Source organism: Hippopotamus amphibius, chromosome 3 (assembly GCF_030028045.1).
Source record: "Hippopotamus amphibius kiboko isolate mHipAmp2 chromosome 3, mHipAmp2.hap2, whole genome shotgun sequence".
Classification (NCBI taxonomy): Eukaryota; Metazoa; Chordata; class Mammalia; order Artiodactyla; family Hippopotamidae; genus Hippopotamus; species Hippopotamus amphibius.
The window spans coordinates 130,521,467-130,543,457 of record NC_080188.1 but is presented as its reverse complement, the minus strand read 5'-3'; the positions used below and the strand labels follow the sequence as shown (position 1 = coordinate 130,543,457).

At 50.3% G+C, this 21,991-nt stretch overlaps 1 protein-coding gene across 1 annotated transcript in view; it reads left to right on the top strand.

Annotated features, from left to right (window-relative positions):
• Window positions 1–20,784: 20,784 nt before the first annotated feature.
• The window catches only part of SHANK2 (SH3 and multiple ankyrin repeat domains 2), a 470,853-nt gene continuing 469,646 nt past the window's right edge, over window positions 20,785–21,991 (top strand). The window contains exon 1 of the mRNA XM_057729608.1: window positions 20,785–20,991. Within this exon, the coding sequence (XP_057585591.1) occupies window positions 20,785–20,991 (207 nt within the window). The remainder of the gene's footprint in view (window positions 20,992–21,991) is intronic.

The window sequence follows — 21,991 nt, the reverse complement described above, 5'->3', positions numbered from 1 at the left end:
TATTTATCTTAATTTTTTAATGTGCACTTCTGATAGACAGCTTGGAGTTGGGTCATATTTAATGTGCAATGGTAATGGTTTGATCAGATGTGTCATTGTGCTATTTGTGTTCTTCTCGTCCTGTCTTTTGTTTAGTCTCCTCTCTCTGCCTTCGTTTAGATTAGTAGAAGACTCTTATGATTCCATTCATCTCCTTTGTGGGCGTATTAGCTATAGCTCTTTGTTTTATTATTTTAGTGGTTGCTTAGGGTTTCTCACATACAGCTTTACCTTCTTACATCTGTCTTCAGTGATATCACACCAGCTCACGTATAGCGTAAGAATCTTACCTCAATGTACTACATTTCCCCCCTCTCAACTTGTGCTTTTGTTGTCCTGTATTTTTCCTCTACATAATTTATAAGTTCCTCTCTCTGTGTCTCTCTCTGTTTAGACAGTCAGTTGTCTTTTAAAGAGGTTTATATAAGAGAAGCCCATATATTTACCCACGTGATGGCCATTTTCAGTTGTCTCCATTCTTTTGTGTCATTTCATTTTTTTCTGGTATCATTTCCTTCTTTGTGAAGGTTCTCCTTTAACTTTTGTAGGGAACACTTTCTGGTCATGAGTTCTTTCAGCTTTTATATGTCCGAAGAGTCTTCATCTTGTGTTCGTTTTTGAAAGATGATTTCCCTGGTTGTATAATTCTCGTTTGCCTTGTTTTGGGGTCCATGCTTCAAAGACGTTGCTCCACCATCCACTCACTTGCACTGTTTCCAAGCAGAAATCTGCTGTCATTCTTAAGTTTGTTTTCTGGATGTAACATGTCTTTAACTTTTTTTTCTCCCTTTTTCTGTTTTTAAGATTTTTCTCCTTATCTTTGATTTGGATTTGTTATGATGTGCCTTGGTGTAGTTTTCTTTATGATCCTTGTGCTTGGGTTTCATTGAGCTTCTTGAGTCTGTGGGTTTATAGTTTTCATTAAATTTGTAATATTTTTGACTAAAATTTTTGGCCATGGACTCCAATTGCATATATATTAGACTGGCTGAAGTTGGCGCATAGCTTCTTGATCATCTATTCTTTCATAATAATTTGTTGTTATTTTCTCTGTGTTTCTTTTTGCAGCATCTTCAATTTCACTGTCTTTTTATCTGATTTGCTGTGCATCTTATCCAGTGTATTTTTCATTGCAGGTATTGTAGTTTTCATCTTTGCACATTTGATTTAGTTTTTTTTTTTTTAACCTTTCGTGTCTCTACTTGTCTTTTTGAACACACAGAACACAGTATAATTTTTAATGGTTTGCCTGCTGATACTAACACCTGTGTCAGTTTGGGTTAGTTTTGATTGGTTGATTGGATTCCTCATAATGGTTCATACTTTCCTGCTCTTTTGCATACCTAGTCATTTTTTATTGTTTTACTATTTTATTAGGACTTTTACTGCTAAACATTGTGAATTGTGGATTTTTCTTGTTGAGTCTGCATATTTTTGAATTTGTGTAAATATTCTTGAACTTTGTTCTGGGATTCAGTTAAGTTCCTTAAAGATGGTTTGATCCTTTCAGGTCTTGCTTCTAGTATTTGCACATGGGGTCAGAGCAGCATTCAGTCTAGGCCTGAATATTTCCCACTGTTGGGGCAAAACACTCTGTGTGTTCAGTGCCGCATAAGTCATGAGGTTTTCCGGTTTGGCCGGCAGGAGCAAGCACTGTTCCTGGACCTGTGTGACTGACGTGTAAGGTGACCTCTAGTTCCCCTGGTATGTGAGTCACAAGCATGGGCTGATCACACCCTCCAGAATACTCCAAGGACCCTCTGCAAGTCTCTAGTGGCTTCTGTGTTCCAGTCTCTTCTCTCTGGTGCTCTGTCCTGCAGGCAGTCACTGCCTTGATCCCCTTCCCCACCCCCACTGCATTCTCAGAGCCATCACCTCCACTCTGGGAACTCGCCCAGCATCACCTGGTCCTTTCTTGGATATGGCCCAGACGCTGTGAAGGCAGGAAGCTGGGAGCAGTCAGGGCCACCTCGTTTGTTTCCTTCTCTCATGCATCACTGTCCTGCATGTTTGAAAACCCTTGTTTCATATTGAGCAGATTTTGGTGGTTCTGAGCAGGAGGCTAAATCAAGCACCAGTTACTCTCTGTGCCTGGAAGTGGAGGCTCTCTCTCTCTCTCTCTCTCTCTCTCTCTGTGTGTGTGTGTGTCTCTCTCTGTCTCTGTCTCTCTCCTCTTGTCTCCTCTCCTGCCCCAGTTTTTCTCATCTTCAACTCTCCATCCAACTGGGTTCTGTCTCTCCCTTCACCTCTTGCTTGTGTGCCTCTCCCCTCCCTCTGTGGTCAGATTCCCTCTCACTGTGCTGACGTCTGTGTGACCACTGGCAGCAGCCTGGGCTTCCTCTGAGGTTCGAGGATAACTAGCCTTGCCCCAGTTGTGTTGTTTGCATGTCCACTCCCTACAGTCCAGGACCCTGAGACTATTCATTTGTTATTCTTCGAACTTTAAACCTCAGTTGGAGTAGGTGCCAAAGAAGCAGCAGCACAACAGCAGGTTCTGTCCTGGCTCTCCTGGTGGTGACAAAAAATAAAAAATATACAGATTTAACACAAACCGTGGTGGCAACTGCAGCTAAGGAAGCATGTGTTCTGTACGTGTGTTTTTTGTAGCTTAAGAGAGGGGAGTCAGGGGCAGCGTTTCCAAGGGTGTGACTGGGAGGTGGGAGCAGGGCAGGAAAGGGCAAGTTCCAGGTAGAGGGAACAGCTAGGACAAAGGTGGGTACATTCACCACGTCCACCCCCGGGGGCTTCTGTGTGGAGACCCAATCATGTGACTCCCTGAAAGCCTGTCTCCCTTCTGCTGGTTTCCTGTCTCTGCCACCTTGTTAGCCAGTGAATTCTAAGGGCCTTTGTATAAACACTGGTGGTGATTATCTGGTACTACGATTGTTTCCTTTTTCTGAAGCGGTAACAGGATAAGACTTTGGGCGTACGAGTAGCCCAAAGAGAAATCAGTTGAGAAGGGCATTGAATGGTGCTACCCCCTTGAGTGAAAATCCTTGGTGTGTTAGTTTTCTGTGGCTCTTGTAGCCAATTGCCACGAGCTGGTGGCTTAAAGCAAAAAATTTATTCTCTGACAATTCTGAAAGTCACAGTAGAAAATCAAGGGGTCATCAGGCCGCATTCCCTCTGAAGGGTCCAGGGGAGGATCCTTCCTCACCTCTTTCAGCTGCTATTGGTGCTGGAAGCCTTGACTTGACCTTGGCCCATGGACGCATTGCTGCAGCCTCTGCCTGCTTCATCACCAGGCCATCTCCCTGCTCCTCCCTGCGTGTGGTCTGCATCTTTCCATGGCTTTCTCGTGAGGACCAGTTACAGGATTTAGGATGCACTGTGTGCCAGTATGACCTCGTCGTAACTAACCTATTGCATCTGCAGAGACACTGTTTCCAAATAAGATTCCATTCTGAGGTTCTGGGTGGATGTGAGTTTGGGGGGGACCCTATTCCACCAGATCCATTTGGGCTTGTGTTGCATGAATGGGGCTTCGTTCAGCATTTGTGTAGCTTACTTTTCTGGAAGAGTGAACTCTTGGGCAGAAGTGAAAATTGTTGTAGCAGAATCCCCCTCTTGGCTTGTGGATGTGAAGAAGCATTTCTCTGGGGGATGTTTGCCTGGCTAGGCAAGGAAGAGGGTTCAACAGTAGTACCGCTTTGTGCTGGCAACTGAGCCGTCCTGGGAGGATGACTCACTCCGAGGCTGCAGGAGGTGGTGCAAATACTGAGGCCAGGGCAGCCGTCAGCCTGCCTGCACGGTGGCTGCGCCTTCAACTTCACTCTGCTCAGAAAGCTCAGATCACAGCAGGTCTGCCCACCCGTGGTCCCAGCAAGAAGGGGAACCCGGTCTGGAATTGATTTCTCCCCTTTTTAAATCTTACCCTCCATGAGGGTTGAGACTGATTTTCCTTTGATTGTTATTGAAGTCTGCAAAAGTCCGAATGCTTGAAAAGTAAATGTAAGAGATTTATAAAATACTGTCAGGTAGGTCGTGATACCTCTCCTTGCTTGGATGTGACAGATGTGACGCTGGGTGGAGAACAGGATGCCCACCCCTTCGTCCCCATCTGCCTGGGAGGCTGTGAGGCTTTGAAATGCAGCCCTTATGCATGTCTTTGGAGGACCCTGGATCCGTGTGTGTGTGCATTTTCCATCGTGTTCTCCCTTTGCGTGGGCTCTGGGAGACGAGTGGAGTGGCTGCTGTCCCCAGTGCCTGCCACCTCCTGCCCGGCGTGCAGGGTTAGACCCTGACCCGCAGAGGTGTGCGTTGCCCCTGTGTGAATGGGGCAGCTTTCTGGGAAGCAGCCTGACTGCGTTCTCTCATGGGGGATCGTGTGTAGGAACACATACATGCTAATAACACGTAAGTTCTTCCACTTCTAAGAACCTTTCCCGAGGAAGCCATTCGAGATACGGGAGAAGATGCTTAAAAGGCAGTTCTTTTAAATAAAGTTCCACAAGAAACTGTGCCCGTGGCCCTCTGCCTGTGTTCTTGGTGTCGGAGCCCTTCTCGGTCATCCTTCCTCTGTGTGAGATCAGGGAGGGAGGTGGAAATGTGGCCAGGAGGGTGGGGGTCACAGCTGCTGCAGTCTTTTGAGAGCTTCCTTTGTGCTGGGTGCGTGCACTGGGCTGGAAATCCTGACAGCCCTTTGCCCCTTCTGCGACACACTCACCATGTCCTGGGGGCTGAGCGAGTAATGCTTGTCTCTTGTTGGAGCCTTGGGTGCTGGTGGGGGTGTTCCTCTTACACTCACCCCTGCGGCCCTGGACCAGGCCTCCCAGCCTTGGGCTCCATTGTGGCCCGGGGGGCTCAAGAGCAGAGGTGGCCCTTCCCCGGTGGTATGGACTGAATGTTTGTGTCCATCTGTTGAAGCCCTAACCCCCAGTGTGGCTGTATTTGGATATGGGGGCTCTAAGGATGTCATTTTTTTAAAAATAAATTTATTTATTTATTGGCTGTGTTGGGTCTTCATTGCTGCACACGGGCTTTCTCTAGTTCCGGCAAGCAGGGGCTACTCTTCGTTGCGGTGCACAGGCTCTTCACTACCATAGCTTCTCTTGTTGCAGAGCAGGGGCACTAAGGCATGCAGCCTTCAGTAGTTGTGGCACACAGGCTCAGTAGTTGTGGTGCATGGGCTTAGTTGCTCTGTGGCATGTGGGATCTTCCTAGACCAGGGATTGAACCTGTGTCCCCTGCATTGGCAGGCAGATTGTTAACCACTGCACCACCAGGGAAGTCCTCTAAGGACGTCATTAATGTTAAATGAAATCACATGGGTGGGGCCCCAATCCTCTGAGATTAGGGTCCTCATGAGAAGAGACCCCAGAGCGCTCCCTCTCTCCACGTGAGGACACAGGAGGAGACACTGTCTGTGGCTGAGAGGAGGGTCCTCACCAGGAAGTGACCACTCCGGTACCCAGCAGAACCCCCAGCTGTGTGCTGGGTGTGTTTTCCTGCAGCTCCTGTCATTTTATGCACAGGGAAGGTGCATAGTCCCCGAGGAAACAGCTGTTCCCCCGTCATTCCAGGAGTCTCCGAGCTTTTACACCTCGGGTCTGCTGAGAGCTCAGTGTGGGGAGCAGTCCCCCTGCCCCTCCCGGCAGACCTGTCCTGTCATCCAGGGGCTGGAGCAGGAGTACAGATGGAAGCCACCAAGCCATGTCCTTCCTATTTAAAAATTATAAATCAAACTAGCAAGCTATTAGATAGAATATGTTTTCTCCTTTTGCTTTCACAGATTGACCTTCATAATGACATAAATGTAAAAGTGTGCAGATTTGCTGTCTTATATACCAAAAGCTGGCAATATACCAACATGACTGGATTTATTATTAGATTGCATACATGGGTACTGTGTCAGTGCCCAGTGATATTCGGATATGTAATAAAGATAAACTTCACTGGTTAATTATTATATATTACATAAAATGTACTTGTCTTGCCTTCTGTTTAGCAAAATTACTGTGCATGTTGTTATAATTCAGGTGTTTACATAATTTATGTTCCATGGAGAGTGATAATATAAATAATTAAGAATTTGATATGTTCAACATGTACAGAATCTGGGTGGATTTTCATAAAAATGTAAATTAAAATAAATTTAAACATTAAAGTTTTTTCATAAGGTTTCAAAGATAACAGCTGCTAAAACTTCTAATTATCCATTAGAAGGTAAAATATATATTAAAATTAATGAATATGATAATTTCACATCACAATTCTTTAAACGGACAGGTTTAAATTCAGTTGTCCAAAAATTTAATCTCGTTGAGTCTTTCTATGAAAGTAAAATGAGTCACAGTTCTGCCACTCACAGGTCCATGCCAAGAATCCGTATCTCATTCCACACGTTCTGTCTAGACTTACTTAGATACACATTTCGGAGTCACATGGATTCTTTAATATTGTCCAGTGTTCCTCAGAGGCCACTTGCCACTATTGTGACAGTTGAGTCCCTCCAGGAGGGGGATTGGAAAGTAGGTAAGGAGAGTCATGCCTAGTAGAACCAGGGTGCTGCACTGAGGTGCACCTGCTGCTTTCATGCCGTCTGGAAAGACGTGCCTTGTTGGCGGTCTGTTAACTAAGCACATCCCCTGCTCACATTCTCAGCAAGCTCAGATGTCCTGTCCATCAGTCTGTCTGTCTATGCAGCGCTGGAGGGTGTGGAAGAGTCATCCTCCAGTGGAAGTCAGCAGAGGACGAAGGGAAGGTGGTTTCCTGCCAGGGATCAAGGAGATGCTCTGTGAAGGTGGCCTGGGCTGGGTTCTGAGAACCGTGGGGCTGTGTGGATTCCTGGGTCAGGCATGAGAAGGCATTCTGGCGGGGGGGGGGGGGCTGTTCAAGGACGAGGGGTCTCTGCTCCCAGGAAAAAGCTAGATGACAAGGTAAGACACACCATGGGTTCTCAACCCTGGCCGAGCATCCATACCACCTGGGGGACACCTGAAGATGGGGGACTCCTGGATCCCAGGACAGCCTGAGTGCAGGGGTACCAAGGAGGGAGCTCTGTAGGTTGGGTGATCTCACTGTGGGGTTCAACCAGCTTCGCCTTGCTGCGGGGGGCATTGCAGGTCCGTGGTTTGTTGGACAGATGTGTCGACCTGGTGGGGATCCTCCAGGGAGCCTGCAAGAGCTTCTCACACTGGGAGGGTAGCTTGGTGGTTATAAACCCCAAGAGGAGAAAGGTATTTCCTAAGATCCTTTCTCAGGAAAACAAGACATGAAAATTGAAACTGTGGTTGCAGTGGAGAGGTAGGTTCCCATAGCCGTTGGAATGATAGGAATTAAAGAAAACCCATCCTCAGCTTAAACACTGTCATTATGGGCGATGGCAGGACTGGGGTAGCTGCAGCCCCATCCAAGGTGCAGCCAGGGCTGTCCCCAAACAAGTGGCCACAAAGCTTCCTGCAGGGTCAGGGACTTGGCGCCTGGACAGAGCACCCACGCCACCCAGGCAGCACCTGATTCCTGGGGGTGGCACGGAAAGCTGTTGGGAGATCCCTTGCTCCATCTGAAAATTTTAAAGCCTTTTTGTAACAAACTTATCTTAGTTTTAAGATCTCAGGGACACGTCATCTCTTCCAGGATGTCTCAGCTCAGTAATCTTGTTTGATGTGCCCAGTTCCGAGACTCAGGACCTTGACTTTGCTGCTGGTAGCCCAGAGTTTACAAAGGGTGTCGGTCAGCTCTTTATTTATTTATTTTTTTTTAATTTTTATTTTTTTTATTTATAATTCCAACTGCCTTCTTGTGGGGGGGGGGGTGTCTTTATTTGGCATAGTACTATGAAAAAGTCAGCTCTTTAAAAGCCAGAGCTCGCCGTCCAGGCTGGAGCTGCCTTTCACCAGCCTTCCATCTGGGGACCCGATGCCTCTGCTGCAGCTTGTCCCGGGGCTGGTGAGCAGCTGGGAGGGGGCCAGCCCCACCCCCTCCTCCACTGGGGCAGACTGTCGTGTCTGTTTCTTGCCATCACTGCCAGCCAGCCAGATACTGCTTGCATCCAGAGGCGGGGATGGTTAAAATGGAAAGGACACAAGCCCCTTGCTCTCATCGCTGTGAACTGGATTCTGAGAGTAAATGCCTTGAGGGTATTTTCTCAGGGCTGCCACCTCCCAGGAGCGCCCCAGGGCGCAGCTGCGCTCCCAAGGGTGTCCAGCAGGGGGAGCGAAGGGGGAGGCGTCCTGGCGGGGACCCCACATCCTCACCCCCTTCTCAGCGCAGTGGGTGGCCAGATCTCCTCAGGGGGGCCTACCCCAGATGCGGGGGCCTGGGGGGTGCAGCGCACCCCAGTGTCCAGAAAGCACCAGCCACCCAGGCCACATAGGTGTATTTTGATGTTACCTTTTGTTTTCGATCCTAAATGTGACAGGTTCATCAGAAGTGGGTAAACTAGATGGGACTAGAGATCTTTGTCCTTTGCAGGCCTCGGTCCAAGAGAAACTGCCCAGGAGGCTGGCCTGAGGCGGACATGGTCTAGGAGTTAAACAGAACGTTGCTTACCTGAGCAGGGGACAGAGCGGGAACACGGGAGCCCTCTGTACTGTCAGCTTCATTTTCTATCAACTAAAGAGCGCTGTGAAGAGGAGAATCTGTCACCTAAAAATATTATGTATGTTTCAATATATATGGATTATATAATTTTGTTTTTATATGTCAATAATATTTCATAATATATTTAATAATTTATATATTTAAATATATATTTATATTTTCATATTTAATGTTTATAAATATATTTATATAATATTCTTTCATATAAATATATTTGCTATGTTTTATAGAATATATTTAATAATCTGCTGTATATATTTAATATTGTGCCTCTGTCCTTCGGCTTCCCTGCTAAAGAGGAGAGTATTTGCTGCCCCAGGGAGGAAGGGATAGACCATTACAGGCAGATCCTGTGTCGTAGTCCTTTAATTTTTTTAAGCTTTTATTTTTAATTAGAAACATTATAAACACAGAAAAGTAGAAAAACATAATAACAATTCTATACCCACCATCAGAATGAAGCATTTTAAGATTTTGCCATATTTTCGTATTTGCTTCCATTTTATTTCATTTACATTTTTTGAGCTCTTTATTGGAATATAATTGCTTTACACTGTTGTGCCAGTTTTTGCTGTACAACAAAGTGAATCAGCTGTATATATACATGTATCCCCATATCCCCTTCATTTACATTTTTTTTTTAATTGAGATAATTCACATTGGCTCCCGGGTTTTCCCTCCCAAGTGTGAACTGCGGTTCTGATCTTGCGCTATATGTCTATGGTTAGAGCCACAGCCATCTATATAATTAGTGTGTGTATGAGAACTTGATAATGATGGGGTCTCTTGGAGGTGAGCTGACCCCCCCATTGTTCCCTGCCAATACATGTCACCTGAATCAGTTTGTCCTCACTGCTCTGTAATTATTTCTGATGTGGATGGAGCATCTTTGTTCGTTTCCTGGTGGCATGGGCGCAGTTGCCCATCAGTTCCTTGGTTAATTCAAGTGTCACGGAGGGCAAGTGACACTCCTGTGTGGGCCCTGGGGGCGCAGCACGGGGAGCACAGCTGGATGCAGAGGTCCTCCCTCGGGAAGCGTGTGGGCTGTTCAAGAACTGGGGATGCAGCCGGTGGGCAGAGAAGGGAAGGAGGGAGTATGTTACTCAGGGGCATTGGGGGGTGGGCTGGAATAAACACTGGGGCTGGGGGCGTGGCCTTCGTAAGTTCCTGGTGATTTGTTGCAGTGGCCACAGGAGGCTTATACACCTGCATGTTAGGCTTTTGACTCAACCACAGGCAGACTTCTCCCAGTCAGGTGCAAGCCTTGGAAGTGTGTGAACTCCAAAGGGCAGGGGCGTCTCTGCTGTAAGGAGAGGCTGTTCAACAGCTGGGGACCTCAGTGCCACTCACCGAGTCCCTGAGGATGTGGACACTGCCCTGCAGGTGCAGAGGTTGTGAAGACACTGCTTCCTGCACATAAGACAGCAGACTCCTTGAAGAAGTCTGTCTGGGGATTCCATTTTCAAATTTGGAGAAACTGATCTCTTTTGGAAGCAGACATTCTGGAGACACACACAAGAGATGAGGGTGTGAGGTGGGCTGTGACTTTAGGGCCAGTGTAGGGGCTGACTTGGCTGGGTGGGTCCCTCCCGGGTGGGTCCCTCCCTCCCTCCCTCGGGCCCCTGTGGGTGAAGCTGCATGAGATCTAGTGGTCTGGGCTGCCCAGGCCTGCTTTGCAAATAAGCTCTGTTATATTTTGCACTCGACTCTGTAGAAGGTGGGGGTCTCGGCTTGGGCCACCGTCACAAAGTACTGGGGGCCACACAATGGCCTGTACTTATGACAGCGCTGGAGGCCAGACATCCGGGATTGAGTTGCCGGCTGATTCGGTCCCTGGTGAGGGCTCGCTTCCTGCTTGCAGTCGGCTGCCTTCTCCTTGTGGCTTCACGTGGCAGAGAGAGGGGGACACAGAGAGAGAGGGAGAGAGAGAGCTCCAGTGTCTTCTTCTTAGAAGGCACGAGCCCTATCTGATTAGGGGTCAGACCTTATGACCTCATTTCACCTTAACTATCTCCCTATGGGCCCTCTCCAAATATGGCCACATTGGGGGTTAGGGCTTCAGCATATGAATTTGGGGGGACACACTTCATTCAGGGCCCGGTGGCAGAGACCCCCAGGCCCCCTTTAGGACAGCCTCCCTCATGCCTCCTCCCCATGGGGCCTGCACTTCCCTGTCTCCCATGTCCACGGTTTTCCTCTGTGGCTTAGCCCTTCCGACGTCCTTGCCCACTTGCAGCTGAGTCCTGTGCTTCGTGCTCTGTGGGGCTCTCTCTGCATTCTCTACATGCATCTTTCAGAAGCTGCGGAGCTTCCAGGTGCCTTTTCTCTGTGTGTCTGATGGAAGTTTTAACTTTCATGGTACTGAACTTGTCAGTCTCTCCCTTTAGACCTTGTATTTGGTGCTTTCTTGAAAGAAAGGCTCCCCCCCCACTGCCAATTTATTCGGCAAATAATCATTTCACCTATTTGTGGTAGGTTGAGTCATGGCCCCCAAAAATATCCGGGCTCTAATTCCTGGACCCCGTGGACGGGACCTTATATGGCAAAGGGTGCTTAGTGGATGTGATGAAGGCCAGCATCTTGGGAGGCGGAGGTCGTTTTGGACGATTTGGGTTGTTGCTGAATGTAAGCTCAGGGTCCCCATTAGAGGGAGGCAGAGGGGGCCTGACACAGATGCACCAGAGGGAGAAGGCGGGGTGACTACGGAAGCAGAGACTGTGAATGAGTAGTGGAGGTCACCCTAGAATCTGGGGAAGGCAAGGAAACGGAGTCTTTCCTGGAATCTCTAGAAGAACCAGCCCTGACCACGCCTTGGCATGAGCCCCTCATTTAGGATTTTTGCCTACAAAGCTGTGAAAGAATACATTTCTGTTGTTTTATCCCACAAATGTGGTCATTTGTTACAGCAGCACCAAAACAAGCGTCTGTGCAGCATCTCTTGAATAAGACATCCTCTATTACCATATCGTCTCCTATTCTTTTCTTTTAGTGGTTTGTAGTTTTGCTTTTCACAGTTAAGTCTTCAGCGCGTGTGGCGTTGGTTTGCGTGTGTGGAGTGGGTGGGCTCTGTTTCTTACACTTTCCATGTGAATAGCCCACGATGTTGGTATCGTGTATTTACTGGTTCTTTTCCCTCTGACACATGGACACACATTGGATTTCTGCATTTACAAGGCCTGTTCTGAGTTCTCTGCTTTTTCCATTGATCTCTGTGTCTGTCTTTGTAGCAATGTCATCCTGATCTCATGTTATAACTGTTTAGGAAGCCTTGGCATCTGGGAGAGTGATTCTCCTCTTAGTTTCCAAAGTCGTCCTGGTTATTTTTGGCTCTTTTCCCTCTTCTGCAAACTTTACAATCAGAATGTTAAGTTCTGCGAATAATGCTGCCAGGGTTTCCTTTGGAAGTTACATCAAATCTGTATTCTGTGGAGAACTTTTATCTTTAAGATATTAAACCCTAGCATCCATGATTATGGTGGGTCTCTCCATTCATCTGGGTCTTCCTTCATTTCTTTCTTTTTTTGTCACATGGTGTCTTCTTAATTTTCTCTGTAAAGGTCTAGCACAGGTTGTTTTAGATATTTTTTCTTAGATATCTTTGGCTATTGTTGGGACTACGATAGTATTTTTTTTTAGTGTTTTCTAATTGTCTATTGAAAATGTAACAATTCAATTAACTTATGTGTATTAATTTCTTATCTAGCATTTACTGGGCTTTTTCACTGTTTTAAATAACATCTCTAGATTCTCTTGGCTTTTCCATGCAAAGAAGCATAGTATCTAAAACGTAATTATTTTCTCCCATACTTTTAACCCTGAAACAGTGTATTCACTTGTCTGTTGGCCTGTTTATTGATTATATTGATGTTTGCAACAGGGTTGCAGGAGAGGCACTGATTCAGTTAAGGAAATGCTCTTTTAGTTTTAGTTTTCTAAGAGTTTAGGTCCTGATTGATGGTGTTTCATGCCCTAGTCCCCTGACGTCCACCTTGGGGCTGTTAGGGTCCAGGCCGCTGGTCCCCAAGGACACAAGGACTATTGAACACAGCTTGGGTTTGAGAGGCACCAGGAGGGGCCACCTCTCAAGAGAGGAAATCGTGACCTGTTGGCCCTCATTTCAGCATCCCTCCAGGGAGCCTTTTTCTTTGGGTAAATTGATTCTTGGTTTCTGAAAAATTGTTAGATGAGTGAGCCATGCGTGTCCTGAGAGGTTAGGAGGTGGGTGTACACTGGTTGGTCTGAATCTCTTAGTTTATGCTGGAAGGAAACTAAACTGTGGGCCTCTGATTAAAACAGGGCTTCTTTAGAATTATGTGGTCCCATTTACTATAGAGGCTCAGATGGGAGCCCCCTGCAGCCCGGTTGGAAACCCAGCTGGTTCTCTCCAGGATGGGGGTGGGAGGGGAAGGTGGAGACCGTCTTGAGTCTGGACAAGGCAGGGGTGGGGACCACACTTCTGTTGCCCAGAGAGCACACACTCCTGAGCGAGTTCTGCAGCGTGGAAGGGAAGAGGGTTCAGCTCGTGAATGTTCCAAATCCCAGCCTTTCTGTTAATTTACCCAGAACCCTTCTCAATACCTCACACTCCAGTGTCCACGTAGAATGCACCAGGAAGGCGTGTGATTCTTCTTCTTATAGGCAGCGATCTTGATCTTCAATGGAAACAGCATTTTAATTCTGTCATCTGGCTTAGCAGCTCCTTTCCTGATTCAGGGATATTGATTTTGTCCCAAAGAGAAGATATTGATTAGCTTGTAATATCCCTGGAGCCCTTTACTTCTGGGTAGAGGAATATTTCAGATTTCCTGCTGTACATGTCTTTACCCAGGAAGTATCTAGGGCAGTTGTGCTTGGCAGGGAGCTGGCCTCCACGGGACGAGCCCTGGAGGTGTGTGACACGGCTGCTGTGGGAGGTGACATTTGTCCTCGCTGGGGGAAAGTGTTTTGGGGGCAGGTGCCTTTGGGAAACGCAGCAGTTGCCACTCTCTGAGAGTTGACTGCGGCATAAAGCGCTCTGATACATTCTGTGGTAAAGTGATTGGTGTATTTTTGTTTAACTTAGTTATGTTTCCCAGACTTCTTAGACCAGGGGTGCATTGCAGTGCATGTGATGGAATGGTTCTCAGAACACTAGCTGGGAATCATCGGAGGTTAACAAGGAGGCATGGACAACTGTGTTCCCGGGCGAGAGGGAGGACAGTCTGTGTAGTTTGGGGAGCCGGGTCTGACCCGGGTTGGGGTAAGCCAGGCTTGAAGGAAGGCCTCGGGGAACTAAGAAGAGGGGCTCAGGGGGAAATGATGGAACCGACAGGTCGTGGGAAAGAGGGCACAGGTCTCCTTCTCTGAGTTCATCCATAAGGATGCAATAAGGGATGGAAGTGGAAAGTTTGTTCTAGACAGTGGTTATGGAAATGCCTGGCTAGATGGCAATTCTCGTCATAAACGTGGTTCATGCACCCATCTAAGGAGAACATCAGGAGGGTCTCACCCCCAGAACAGTTTCCTAGGGTCACCGTAGCCAAGTCCCAGACCCCGGGTGGCTTAAACAGCAGACATTCACTGTCTCCAGTCCTGGAGGCTGGAATCCGAGATCCAGGTGTGGACGGGGCTGGTTCCTTCTGAGGCCTCTCTCCTCGGCATGTAGACGGCCGTGCACCCCCTAGGTCCTCACAGGTTGTCCCTCTGTGTGTGTGTGTGTCCTGACCTCCTCTTCATATAAGGACACAAGTCCAGTGGGATTAGGGCCCCACCCTAGGGACCTCATTTTACCTTAATCACCTCTTTAAAGACCCCACCTCCAAACACAGCCACACTGTGGAGTGCTGGGGGTCAGGACTCCAATATGTGAATTTGGTGGGGCACACAGGGGCTAACACCATGCTGGTGGCCGGGGTCTGCATTTACATCCCCACCCCCCGCCTGGCCCTGCCACGTGGTAGAGGAAGTGTCCCTGTTAACAGATGGGGCGGCTGCCGTGTGGTGCCAGGTGGGCTGCAGCTGCGGTCACTCTGCTGGTGGTAGTTGCGGGGGGCAGCTTCCAGGCAAGGGTCCCGGAAGAGGTGGTGCTTGACCCGAATCTTGGTGTCTCCCCCTACCCTGGGGTGTGGTCTGATCCCCAGGGGACGTGCCTTTCTCCAGGGGAGCCTGGACAGGGCAGATCACCTGTGGGTATTGGTGGGGGGGCGCTGTGTCGGAAGGCCTGGTGTTGCAGAAACTTCCAGGGCAGCCCACCCCCACGGCCAGTGCCCCAGGACCTCCTGGTCCCTTCTCAGTGGGTGTGTCGTGTGGGTGAGAGGAAGAGTAGCACAGATTAAATAACCACCGAGACACAAGGTGTGCTTTTCTCTCATCTTCCCAGGCTGCTCTCACCTTCCACCTGGTGCATTCTTCCCTGAAACCCAGCTGCTCCCACACCCCCACTCACTCTCAGCCTGCAATAACCATCACCTATTAGCGATTTTCAAACAGTGAGACAGAACCTGGGCTCCTCCCGTATCCAGTTCCAGACCTACCAGTTCTGGTGGAGCCTGCTGCCAATCCGTGGCCACAACCTTGACCCAACTTCCCGTGTCTTTACAAAGCCCCAGTGCAGCCCCTCAGGGAAGCAGGGTGGGGAGGGGTGTCTCACTGCTTTAAGGGTGAGCCAGTTTTATATAATACATTTGAATGCACAAAATAAATGACTAGTCACAAAATCTTGCTTCCAATGTGTTAAATATGTCGGGTGGCTGTTTGAGATTCCACTTGAATAAAAACGCTTTTTTCTTTTGCAAAGAAAGATCACACACACACACACACACACACACACACACTAAACCAGAGCTGATGGACCCGCCACATTTTTAAGGTGATCTTCATATAGGGGATTCTTGTAGCTTTGACCTTGGTAAAGTCAGCGTCAGCGTCAGCCCTGGGTTTTTTTGGTTTGTTTTTACTACATGTCTTCTGTCCCGGGTTAGGTTTCATCTCTTCTCTTTGGAAGGAGCCAGGAGGAAAACCTAGCTGCCTGTTCCTCACAGGTGTTAGGGAACCCGTGAGGCAGTTTAAGATTTTATGTTTTCCTGGGACACTTCGGCAGCAAAACATGGAGTCTTTGTTAAAATTGCTTTTACCACCGTTATTTTCTTTCTCCGTTATTAATAGGTACCCAGCAGGGCCAATGAAACAAAACACATTCTAAGAGACATTGAACTTTATCGACTTGTGTTTGTATAGCTTGATATTTTCCCCGAGAGGTTAGTTATACTAGAAACGTCTGCCCACGGGTGGTAAGTAACCTTCCCTCCCGTGTCCTGGTGCTGACTTTTCCTGGGGAACCTGGTTTCCAGACTGAGTTTTGGTCTTTCGGGTCCTCTCGGTGGAGACTACCCCCCTCCTCGTGATAATGGGGTTAGAGAAGCCCCTCCGTGCCCCACGGCGTTGCCCGTTGAGATGCAGGACGCCCAGTTCTGTGTGAATTTCTGATGGATAATGTTTTAGTGTATGTCGCGTGCAGTATTTAGGAAGTACTTAGGATAAAACGGATCCGTTGTTTATCCAGGATGCAAATGTCCCCAGGTGCCCTCTGTGTCACCTGTGGTCCCACCACAGTTAATAATTGTTTTCCCAGGTGTTTGTGTTTCCCACGGATCAGCTGATCGAGTTACTCAAGCCCCTTATCAAGGTCAAGACGGTCCCGCTGACGCTTTTGGCCTGAACTCCCAGGGCATCCTGGAGAGAAGTGGGTGCTGGTGCTGCCTTTTCCCCTTCAGACCCGGCCAGTGGGTGTTGGTGGGAGACACATCCATGTGTGATGTGGTGGCCATGGCAGGGTCCTCGTGGGTGGCGGGGGGCTGGGGACACAGGATCCCTTCCCCTCAGCTGTCAGTTCTGTTCCTGGAATCAAGCCACCCCACCCCCACCTCCACTTTTGATTTTCTGGAAAGAAGACCTTGGGACCAGGCACACATTAGGGTTCAGATCTGCATGTCCACAACAGGTCACCAGCCTGGGGGCTGCAGCTGCAGAGTCACCCTGGAAAAACAAGGAATTCTGAAGATTTGTACATTCCAAGTTTTTGCCTATCATCTGGCCTGTCTCAAAACCAACTGCAGATGTGGAAATGCGGGCCATGTGCACACCCTGCATGGCAGCAGTGGCTGGCGTTTAAAGGTGGCCGGTGCCTGTGGCCTGAGGGCAAGTGGCTCTGCCCCTTGGGCCTCCGCCTGCACTCAGTGCCTCGCTGCATCCCGCTACCTCCTTTCCCGTTCGGGGTTAACCAGGTGCCCACTGACCCCCAGATACTGGAGCGACAGTGAGGATGGTCGGCCTCCCTGAAATGCTGTAGAGAAAAAGGACCAGGTGGAAGTAAAAGCTGGGGGAGAAATGTTTTTTTTAATTTTGAAGCCGGGGGAGCTGTTTCTGGAAACCGAGGCTGGAATGCATTTGAGGGAGGCACACCAGGGCCTGGCAGGAATGGGCAGGCAATGGGTCTATTCTGAGCCAAGCTCTCCACGCACCCATTTCTCAGATGCCACCACTGAGGCCCAAGGTGCCTGAAACTCAAGAGCTTTCTGGGTTCCCGGCTTAGTTGTGCGGGAATGCTGACTGAGGGACCTCACCCTCACCCCAACCCTAACCCTAACCTTAACCCCAATCCTAACCTTAACCCTAACTGGAACCCTATCCACAACCCCAACCCCAACCCTAACCTAACCTAACCTAACCCTAACCCCAACCCCGGCCCTAACCCCAACCCCACCAGCAGATGCCCCTGCCTGTGCTTGGCGTCCCACGAACCCGACTGTGGTTCCTCCTCGCTTGACACCGATCCCCGCCTATGACATGATGTCTTGTCCCACTGTCTCTCTGGCTGTTTTCTCCTGGTCCCTGCTGGGTTCAGAGGCAGCACAGGCACGGGTCAGGAGGGGAAGAAGCAGTTCTTACCGGAGCAGAAGCTACACTGCTCTAACTTCCACCCATCAGGACAGAAAGAAGCCACCGAACCCCGGAGTGACCAGACCTGACACCCGTGCCCATCCTGACCACTGACACGGCCCCTCACCCCCCAGGAGAGGACAAGGCTCATCCCTCTGCGTCTCTCTGTGCTGTTGCCACGTCCTTCAGGGGACCCGGAGCTCTGACTCAGGACCGTCACCTGGGGGGGCGTCTAAAGATGATGTCGATATTGGGAGACTGGGATGGACACATATACACTGTTGATACTATGCGTAAAAAAGGCAGCTGATGGGAACATACCGTGTAGCACAGGAAACTCTACCTGATGCGCGGCGGTGACCTCAATGGGAGGGACATCCAAAGGGAGGGGTATCTGTCTGTGTGTGGCGCCTTCATTTCGCTGTACAGTGGGGGCTCACACAGCACTGTAAAGCAGCCGCACTCCAATGACGATTTAGAAATAGATAAATAAATAGAATGTCGATATTGGGGCCTCGCCCAGACCAACTGAATCAGACCTTCTGGCACCACTGGTTTTGGTTTTGGTTTGTTTTTAAGCTCCCAGGTGACTTCCCTGTGCAGCCAGGATGAAGAACCCCTGTTCTAGAGGATACGCTTCATGGAAACCTGGAAACCTAGTTGGAAATAATTGTGCATATGCACCTATATAATATACAATATTTAAATATAATTATATTTATATTATGCTATATTATGATAACTGTGTATATATAATTATATGTAATGTATTATAATAATATACAATTATTTTTATGTTACAATTGTAATTGTAACTGTGTGATAGACTGTATAGTATACACGTAGCATATAATTATGCCAGGCACTTATTTTTTTCCTGTATAAATGGTGACTGAGCGAACGCAGGAATGAGAGTGTTGGTAGAAGTTGCAGCCAGGCTGGCTGGGACCTTCCTAAGGTAGAACCAGGAATTGTATCCAGACCCTGCCCCGGGCCACAGCCCTCTCCACCCTCACCAGATGTTGCACTTGTATGGTTGGGAAAACATTAGGCTGAAATGACAGAGGCATTTGGCGGTGAAGATGTTAACACAGAATGACACTGGCGTGAATTTTGGAAATTTAATTTAAGAAGTCAAATCTTCCTGGGTGATTTGGATGACCTGCTGTTTGAGATGTTTAGCTGGGGACCCCTCCCGGGTGGTCTGAAGGCGGAAGACACAGGAAGAGGCCAGCCTGGCGGATTGGGTGGGTCCCTCTACAGGTGCTCAGACTCACGGCCAGGGAGAGAGCTGGGCGGGTGGGAGATCTGACAGTATGGAGTCTCTTGGTTCTGGGAGGACCTGGGGAGGAGGGCAGGCTGGCCAGGGAGGTCTCCACAGCTTGCTCCCACCCCGAGTGCTGTGTGACGCCCCCAGCAATGCCAGATTCTCATGAGCCAGAAGTCTGGGTTTCCATGTGAAACTCCCAGGTTACGACACATTCAAAACCCTCTGCAGGCCAAACAGAACAGCATCCTTGGCTTGCACGACCCTGGCCCCTTGCCCGAGGACAGGCCATTTCCCCTTGGTGGTACGGGTGCCCCAGACCCAGTCATGGTCTTGCCTTTCCCTTGGCGGGCGAGCATTTCCAGAGTGGCTCCTGAGCTTTGCTGGGCTTTGTGTGTCTGGTCAGTTTCTGTGAATGGCCAGGGACCTGGTGGCCAAGCAGAGAAACACTTTTAGGGGTGTTCGCTGTCCTTAAATGAACTCTGGAAATAAATGGTGGGCTCTGCCTTCCCAAACTGGACACTGAATTGGCACTGGCCGAGTTGTGTCCTACCTGGGGCTCTTCTGAGGCTCCCCCCAAAATGAAACAGAGCAGGGGCCACGCACCCCAGCACTTGGGGTAGACGGGCAGGTGACCATCTTCCTCCCTCCCCGACCCTTCCTTCTACTGGGAAATATTTCCAACACCGTGAAAGAAAATCACAGAGACTAATGTAGCAAACATCTGTGTCCCTGGGTTCGTCGAGGTTTGCCGTTCTGTCCTGTCGGCTGAAACCAACAGGCCCTGTGAACCGCCGTCTGCCCGTCCCAGCTTTAGCGTTTGCGTTTCCAATTGGTGCCTCTGCCCGCCGCTCACATCACGCCCACAGTCAGTAGACGTGTCTGCATCTTTCCAACCATTGTGAACAAGGACACCGTGTCTGAATCGTCCTGCAGACCACCTTCCTTTCTCAGGGTTATGTTTGGGGTCCTGCGTGTCCAGCTGGGGTTCATGCCTGCTCACAGCTGTGCAGTCCATGGGAAGAAGAGGCCACACCTTGGTCAGGCAGGCCCCAAACAATTAGGGTGGCCTGTGAGCCGGGTTGCCCAGGACAGCCCATTTTGCAAGGAGGAGTCTTGGACATCTTTCCTGTGCACGTGACCTTGACTTTTGACCTCCTTTACAGAGTTCACGCAGAAGTGCAATTGCTGGTTTGGCACGTCCCCCACCTGCACCGCCAGGTCACACGGGCTTTTATCCTGACCTCTCTGGACCCCTGCCCAGAAAGGGGCAGAGCTGAGGTTTCCCAGTGGACAGACTGCTCCCCAGTTCTGTCCTGCTAACAGCCGTGGTCAGAGGTGGCAGTTGGCTTCCTGACCTGGGTCCTTGATGGGGACCTTTGAATTTTCATTGCACTTGATGGTGAGGAAGCTGCCCTCCCAGCCTCCATGGGCTCTTTGGGACCCCCGAGCCTCCCCCGGCAGCCTGCCCACAGCTTTGGCTTCTGCTGCACTCCTGGGCCTGGAGATTATCTCATTTCTGAGCCTGGTCTATTTTTACATGATACCTATCATTGCTGTGTTTGAAGCAGAGGGGGTTATTATAGCAGGAGCTCAGTACCTTTCTGACCTGAAGCCTGCACCTCTCTCTCTCCTGCTGCTCTGTCCTCCGGGAAAAACAAAGGGAGCCTTTTCTCTTACCTTGGAATGTTTCAAACTGCCTCACTGCCCCTTTGGATAATCCGTGTAAGCTGTGGTCACGGCCACAGCAAGTTAGGGATCCTTTTAAATGCTGGGTTTCCAAGCACCAGGGCAGAGCTCGCAGGGTCCCCACCGGGTCCTGGCGGCTGCCCGGCTGGGGCCTCTAGATGGGGAGGAGGTGGGGGGGGGGTGCGTCGAGGTGTGTGCGTTACACACACAGGTCACTCTGCCTGTGTTCACGCCCACTCACTCAGATGCCTGTGTGCACCACGCCCCCGGGCTCTTCCTTCCATTTCCCCCAATGCTTGTCTTCCTTCGCCCCCTCCATATAGGCAGCCATGCCCCGCAGCCCGATGTCCAGTGAGGAAGAGATGGCCCAGAGCTTCTCCGACTCCTCGGAGGAATCGGACTCGGACAGCTCCAAGGAAGAGACCATCTACGACACCATCCGGGCCACTGCGGAGAAGCCGGGCGGCACCAGAACGGAGGAGGGCCAGGGGAACACGCTGGTGCTACGCATCGTCATCGAGGACCTGCAGCAGACGGTGAGCCCGCGCCCGCAGCAGCAGGCGTGACCTGAGCTCCAGGCGCCGCTGGTCCCCTCTGCCCCGCTGGTCCGGTGGTCCGCGCATCGTGGTCCTGCCCCCTCCCCACCGAGCTTCCCGCCCGCCCTCTCCTGCTGGTCCCGACCTCCCCCTCCCTTCTCCCTGCCCGCAGCCTCCAGCGGCACCTGCTATGGGCAGGGATGGAGGCCAGGCCTCGGGGACACAAGAGACCAGCCTTGCAGAGGCAACATGCACAGTGGGTGCCTTGGCAAGTGGGCTGCCCTCCCTGAGCCGGGCCCTGCCTCTTCCCCTGCCACTCTGGGTCTCTGCTTCCTGGGATGTGCAAGCCCTCCCCGCACTGCCCACTGGCCGCCTCCTGGGTGTCCCTCGAGGCCCGGGCCCCCTGCTATTTGTTGCATTGCGCTCGGGGAAGACGGTTGTTCTGGGGTGAACGCACGTGAGGTAACCAGGGGTGCAGGACAGGGGTCTTCCTGGCTGTGCATCCATTTCAGTGGGGCCTTGGCGGATGGAGGAGGGTTTCCCTTTGGGGTAGGCATGGCAGGGGACAGGGTTGCATGCTGAAGCCTGGGTGGGCTGGACCTGAGCCCCCTGTGGGGTCACTGTCCAGGGTGTGGCTAGTAGATGCGGCGCCTGGACCCTCAGGGAGGCTGGGATGGGTCGGGGGCCCCAGGAGGGCATTCTGAAGGCCGGCCAGTTGCAGACCCACAGTCAGGCTGCGTGAGTGGCTCCAGCTGAGGATTCTTGTCTCTGGGGATCAGGTGACCTTGGGTCTCAGGGAACAGCAGTCCACGTAGGGTGGGCTCCCCTCTGGGGCAGAACTCAGGGGCGTCTCCTGTCTTTCTAGCTGTCTCTGCTTCTTAGGTCTGTGTCAGGCTTGGTGTGCCCGGGAGGACCCCTCATTTTAGAGTCAGGTGAAAGGGGGTGGGAGAGGCGGAGCTGGGTTCGTGACAGGGCTGGGATGGGTGCAGACGGGCTCTGG